Consider the following 7500-nt stretch of genomic DNA (forward strand, 5'->3'; position numbering starts at 1 on the left):
TAATTACGTTACACGTACCTACTATATGTATATTTTTTCATATCACATATTGCTTAATTCCAAACATTTTTTTTTCGCGCCAAAAAAATTGCCTTTGTGTTCGGATGGTCTGTTGACTATGGCTTCGGCTTCAAAATCATCCAGTTCTCCATTAAGTTCCTCTGAATTGTAATAAGATGACCAGGTAGGTGGCAAGGTTACCGATCAGCTGTGACGAAGAGAGACTAAAAGGGTTAAGAGCGTAAAATGATATCATTCTAAAATATCTTCGAAGGTGTATCTTACCATTCAGACAATAGAGAGAGAGAGAGGGAGAGAGAGAAAGAAAGAGAGATAAAGAGAGAGAAAGAGAGAAAGAGAAAGAGAAAGCGAAAGAAAAAGAAAAAGAAAAAGAAAAAGAAAAGAAAAAGAACGATAGAAAAAAAAATGAAAAAGAAAAAAAAAAAGAAAAAGAAAAAGAAAAAAACAAGAAAAAAACAAACAAGCAAGCAAGAAAGACAGAAACAGATTAAGAAAGAAAGAGAACACCAAAGGACAAGACGAAAACCAAATAACACTTACCACCAAAAGGAAGCTTCGATCCACGGCAAAGAACCCACCCACGGACAGCTGAGGAGAAGAGTGGATCAGCTGCAGAGAAAAATGCTGCAGAGCGCTCACGGTGTCGTGGGTCAAAACAGCTGTTCGGCAGCTGTGCACTTCTTCAGCTGTGCTCCCGTGCTGTGTGGGAAAGGGGTGTGCGGGTTAGATAGATAAGTAGATAGATAGATATGTAGATAGATAGGTAGGTAGATAGGTAGATAGATAGATAGATAGGTAGGCAGGCATATAGATAGATAGATAGATAGATAGATGGATGGATAGATAAATCGACAGGCATATAGATAGATAGAAAGATAGATGGATAGATAGATAGATAGATAGGTAGATAGATAGGTAGATAAATATATATAGATATGTAGATATATAGATAGATAGATAGATAGAGAGAGAGAGGGGGAGTGGGAGAGGGAAGGAGGGAGAGAGAGAGGGAGAGGGAAGGAGGGAGAAAGGAAGAAAGGGAGAAAGGGATATATGTACATCCCTTACTTTATTTCGTCAGAAAAGGGAAAGCACTGCAGAGGAAGAATGAACAAGGGTAGGAGAACGACACAGAGAGAAAACAAAAAGAAAAGGAGAGAAATTTATCAAAATGCTAGACTCTTTCTTTCTCTCTCTCTTTTTCTTTATCTCTCCCTCCCTCCATCTGTATCTCTCTGTCTCTCTCTCTCCCTCTCCCTGTCTCTCTCTCTCTCACTCTTTCTCTCTGTCTTTCTCTCTCTTTTTCTCCCGCTCTCACCTGTCTTTCTCTCTCTCTCACTCTCTCCCTCTCCCTGTCTTTCTTTCTCTCTCTCTCTCTCTCTCTCTCTCTCTCTCTCTCTCTCTCTCTCTCTCTCTTCCTGTCTTTCTCTCACTCTCACTCTCGCTCTCTCTCTCTCTCTCACTTTTACTCTCTCTCTCTTTCTCTCTCGCTCTTACCTGTCCCTTGAGCGTGTCCACTGCCCAGCTGATGATGCCGAGACACACGAGGTTGTTGAGAGCGCTGAGGAGGGTCGTCAGCATGAGAAATGTGTCTGCACCGCTGGCCACCATTCCCCAGGACTGGAACCGTGAGGTCGACAGGGTTATTTTGATGTCAAGGGGGGCCATTTTTAAGGTTTTTATTCTATTATTTGTGATTTTTGGTATCTCATAGGTGAAGAGATGGACTAATTTTTTGACTTAGGAGAATGCTTTAACTATGGGTAACTTTAATTGCAGGTGTTTCAGAAATTGTTACAGTCAAGTTTTTTCTTTTCTTTTTTTTATCTTTTTTGGAAGAATTCATGATTACGATTATCAGAAAAAAGAAACTGTTTATTTCATAGCTATTTATTTCTTTTAGTTATCAATTACTAACAAACAAAATAAATAAATAGATAAAAAAAACATTCAATACCTCATGCCCAACCAACTAGCAGCGGTCACGATATTTCATGTCACAGTGGACAGCTTCTAACACTCTAATTTCCCATTTTCATTGTCTTTAGCCAATTACCACAGCTTTGAAGGGACGTTATTTAAAACCATTTCACTTTAATCACTAATATCTTCGAGTTAGTCTTATCTGCATCATGTTATCTAAAATGTATTTCAATTTAATCTTTAATATCGAGTTAATCTTATCTGCATCATGTCATCTACCTAAAATGTATTTCAATTTGATCACTAATATCTTCGAGTTAATCTTATCTGAATGTTATCTACCTAAAATGAACGATTTCAATTTAATCACCAATATCTTCGAGTTAATCTTATCTGCATCATGTTGTCTACCTAAAATGTATTTCAATTTAATCACTAATATCTGCATCGTTATCTAGCTAAAATGAACTATTTCAGTTTAATCACTAATATCTTCGTTAATCTTATCTGCATCATGTTATCTACCTAAAATGTATTCCAATTTAATCACTAATATCTTCGAGTTAATATTATCTGCATCGTTATCTAGCTAAAATGAACTATTTCAGTTTAATCACTAATATCTTCGTTAATCTTATCTGCATCGTTACCTTAAATGAACGATTTAAATTTAATCACTAATATCTTCGAGTTAATCTTATATGCATCATGTTATCTACCTAAAATGTATTCCAATTTAATCACTAACATCTTCGTTAATCTTATCTGCATCATATTTACCTAAAATGAACGATTTCAATTTAATCACTAATATCTTCGAGTTAATCTTATCTGCATCATGTTATCTACCTGAAATGTATTTCAATTTAATCACTAATATCTTCGAGTTAATCTTATCTGCATCATGTTATCTACCTGAAATGTATTTCAATTTAATCACTAATATCGAGTTAATCTTATCTGCATCATATCTACCTAAAATGAACGATTTCAATTTAATCACTAATATTTTCGAGCTAATCTTATCTGCATCATGTTATCTACCTAAAATGTATTCCAATTTAATCACTAATATATTCGAGCTAATCTTATCTGCATCATGTTATCTACCTAAAATGAACGATTTCAATTTAATCACTAATATCGTTAATCTTATCTGCATCATGTTATCTACCTAAAATGTATTCCAATTGAATCACTAACATCTTTGAGTTAATCTTATCTGCATCATGTTATCTACCTAAAATGTATTTCAATTTAATTAATATTTTCGTGAATCTTATCTGCATGCTATCTACCCAAAATGAACTATTTCAATTCAATCACTAATATCGAGTTAATCTTATCTGCATCATGTCATCTACCTGATACAGGTTATAGCACGAGAGGAGGAAGAAGGTCGGCGTGGACACGAGGAAGGCCGGCGTGAAGGTGTCCGAGATCTGAGTCGAGAAGACCGACAGGAGGCGCTGCAGGAGGCGACAGCGCTCGAGCTCGACCAAGGTGGAGGAGGGGTCGGCCCGCGTCGTCACCTGGGGGGGGGGGTTATCTTTTTTTCTTATTGGAGGGATCCTTGTCTGTCGGTTTTGTATATGGAGGGATCCTTGTCTGTCGGTTTTGTATATGGAGGGATCCTTGTCTGTCGGTTTTGTATATGGAGGGATCCTTGTCTGTCGGTTTTGTATATGGAGGGATCCTTGTCTGTCGGTTTTGTATATGGAGGGATCCTTGTCTGTCGGTTTTGTATATGGAGGGATCCTTGTCTGTCGGTTTTGTATATGGAGGGATCCTTGTCTGTCGGTTTTGTATATGGAGGGATCCTTGCCTGTCGGTTTTGTATATGGAGGGATCCTTGTCTGTCGGTTTTGTATACATGTATGCGCACACGGACGTACACGCGCCCGCACGCACATACACACATACACACACATAAATAAACACGGATGCAAACACACACACACACACACACACTCTCACACACAAAAATGTAATCAAAGACACACACGCACACATACATTGTTTATAGAACTGTATGTACACATGAAGACGGCGCCTTACCTTGATCTGCCTGCGAGTTTCGAAAGGCAGTTCGCTGGCTTTGGCTTCGGCTTCGAGTTCCTGTTCGAACGCTGCCACGCTGAGCACGCTCCTGACGTGGGCGTTGAGGCGGCCGTAGAGCGAGGAGGCGGCGAAGCAGAGGGCGGCGGCGTGCAGGAAGGGGAAGTACTGCGACGACAGGATGACCAGGCAGTTGAAGCAGAAGGCAACGCGCAGGAATCCGGACGGGAGCGTGAAGAGCAGCGTGAGGGACCCCAGCACGACGGTCGCCGCCAGGTACAGGATCAGCAGCGGCGACAGGAGCCTCTCCCACAGGCTGAGGGGCTCCGTGCTCCTGCGGGCGGCGGCGGCGGAGGCGGGGGGCGGGGGCATCTGGAGCTCCAGGTGCTGGGGAGGGGCGGAAGGACAGTTGATTAGAACCTTTGGGGCGATTTCATGTTATCCTTTCTCGAGCTTTGTTAAAATCGCGCGATTCTCGACCCAATAAACATTCACAGACTTTTATACACACATATAAATGCATATCCATCAGTCTAGACATGCAAATCTACCTCATAGATAGTTAGAGACATGTATATATATATAAGATAGATATTCACTTACTTCGGTGTATATTCATGTCTCTATATACGAATATTCATCGGATCGGGCCTCTCACAATCTTAACAAACCGGCCATTAATAAAAATCGGCTCTGTATTGTCGGCAGAATTCTCATTAACCTCTGATTATTATTATTATTATTATTATTATTATTATTATTATTATTATTATTATTAATTATTATTATTATTATTATTATTATTAATTAATTATTATTATTATTATTAATTATTGATTATTATTATTATTATCATTATTAATATTATTAATTATTATTATCATTATTAGTTATCATTATTATTAATTATTATTATTATCATTTATTATCATTAATCATTATCATTACTCAGAATTATTATTATTATTATTAATTCTCATTAACCTCTAGCATCGTCATCGTCTGCTCACGGCCACAAAACTCTACGGACCACCAACCCGCATTTGACTATATATCTTGGCCTGCTTCTTGGCCCCGACGTGGACGAGGAGGACGTTCAGGCTGGAGGACACGAGGGAGAGGAACATGAAGAAGGACGCCATCAGTGTGTCCAAAGGAGGGGAATCCTTCGCCTCAGCCTCCATGGTGAGTAGCATTGCTGTTAGGGGTGAGGATCGTGCAGTTAATATATGGATTTTCAACCATGCGTGAGTTTGACCACCGCGAGTTGAGATTGGAGAGGATACTGTGCTTGTTAGCAAAAAAATGATAAAGGAAAATAATAATAATCATTGTTGAGAATGATAATCATTAAAATAATAAAAATAAAAATTATGTAAATTCTAAAAATTATTTTCTTTTCATCAAATTCATCTTGAGTATAACACTCGCGGTAAATAGCGAAATATGTCAAATTGATAAAATAAATGACAGATGAAGGCTTAAGAATCAGTGAATTAAAAGGCTAATGTTGCCTAGGAGAAAAATGTGTATGAATGAGATAATAGAAAAAAAATACTATCAATATATTTTTTTAACCAATCATTATTATTTTTCGTTTTATTTACTTTTCAAACATGAAATCCTACATTTCAGTGATATCTCTTTGAGATGGGCTGATATATAATTGATGATGATTAGATGTGGATTACAGAAAATTCAAAGAACAAGACACACACTCACTCAGACACACAAACACACACACACACACACACACACACACACACACACACACACACACACACACACACACCACACAGACACACACACACACACACACACACACACACACATACACACACACACGCACACACCACACAGACACACACACAAACAAACACACACAAACAAACAAACAGACACACACACACCCACGCACACGCACACAAACACAACACCCACCCACAAACTAACATTCTTACAACCCCCCATACCAAAACAACAAGAACAAACACACACACACACACACAACCTCCCCCCCACCCTACCCCCACCAAACAAACACACCAACAAACAAACAAACAAAAAACAAACAACCAAACAAACAACCAAACAAACAAACACTACCTCTGAACACGTAGGCGATGCTACAGAAGAAAAGAACGTGAAAAATTACTGTGTAGAGTTCAGGCATTGAACACCACCTGCAGAGTGAACAATAAGTGGATGAGGAAGGTGAGAGGAGTAATGATGTCATTGTTATTTTCATCATCATTATTATTATCATTATTATTATCCTCATTATTATCATCAGCTGTTATTTTTACTATCATTATAATTGATGTTATTGTTATCATTGTTGTTATTGTTGTTGTTATCATTGTTATTATTATTGTGATAATCATCATCATCCTCATTATCATTATCATCATCATTATTATTGTTACTATTACCATTGTTATTATCATTATCGCTTTCATTATCATTATTATTTTCTTATCATTACTATCATTATTATTTTCTTATCATTACTATCATTATTATTTTCTTATCATTACTATCATTATTATTTTCTTATCATTACTATCATTATTATTATTATCATAATTTTGTTATTGTTGATATCCTTATCATCATTGTCATTTTTATAGCTATTGTTGTTATTATCATTATTATTTTTATTATTATTGTTTTATTATCATTATCATCCTTATCATCGTCATTATCATTGCAGATATATATATCATTATTATCATCATTATTATTGGCATTATTGTTATTATTATTATTATTATTGTTTTTATTATCATCATTATTAATATCATCATTATCACTATTATCATTATCATTGTATTCATCATTATCATTATTACTGCTATCATAATCATTATTACTACTATCATTATCATTATTGTTATTATCATTATCATTATGATTAGTATTATCATTATTATCATTACCATTATTATCATCCTTATCATTACCATCACTATCATTGTTATTAATAACAGTATCATTGCTTTTGCTATCATTATTGCTATTATCATTACTATTATCATCATCATTATTATTGTTATTATTATCACTGGTATCATCATCGTTATCATAATCATCAATATTATCATCAATATCAGTATTAATATCATTGTTATAAGCATTATTATCATTATCATTGTCATTATCATTATCATCATTATCATTATAATCATCATCATCATCCTCGTCCTCATCATCATTGTTATTATTTTTATCATTATCAATATCATTATAATTACCATTATTATAATTATAATAATGATTATGATTATTATTATCATTATTTGCCTTTGTTGTTGTTGCTATTGTCAATATTATTACTCTTATCATCCTTATCCTTATCAGAATACATTTAAAGACAACACACGTTTCGATACAAGAAAAACACTCCTCCTCAGGTTTGTTTTCCCTCCTTCCTTCTCCCGACGCGCCCTACCTGAATCCTTTAGGTCCTCTGCTGCTCCACACCTCCTGCAGGGGCAT

General features: G+C 36.0%; 1 protein-coding gene across 1 annotated transcript; it reads right to left on the reverse strand.

Annotated features, from left to right (window-relative positions):
* Nucleotides 1-151: 151 nt before the first annotated feature.
* On the reverse strand, nt 152-1689 carry LOC138861811 (putative gustatory receptor 28a). Its single transcript, XM_070121657.1, has 3 exons — nt 1519-1689; nt 562-720; nt 152-208 (listed from the first exon to the last, which is right to left on the reverse strand). Exons 1-3 carry the CDS (start codon nt 1687-1689, stop codon nt 152-154), a joined length of 387 nt encoding a protein of 128 aa, XP_069977758.1.
* Between the last annotated feature and the right edge of the window lie 5811 nt (nt 1690-7500).

The sequence above is a fragment of the Penaeus vannamei genome, chromosome 5 (genome assembly GCF_042767895.1).
Source record: "Penaeus vannamei isolate JL-2024 chromosome 5, ASM4276789v1, whole genome shotgun sequence".
NCBI classification, from domain to species: Eukaryota; Metazoa; Arthropoda; class Malacostraca; order Decapoda; family Penaeidae; genus Penaeus; species Penaeus vannamei.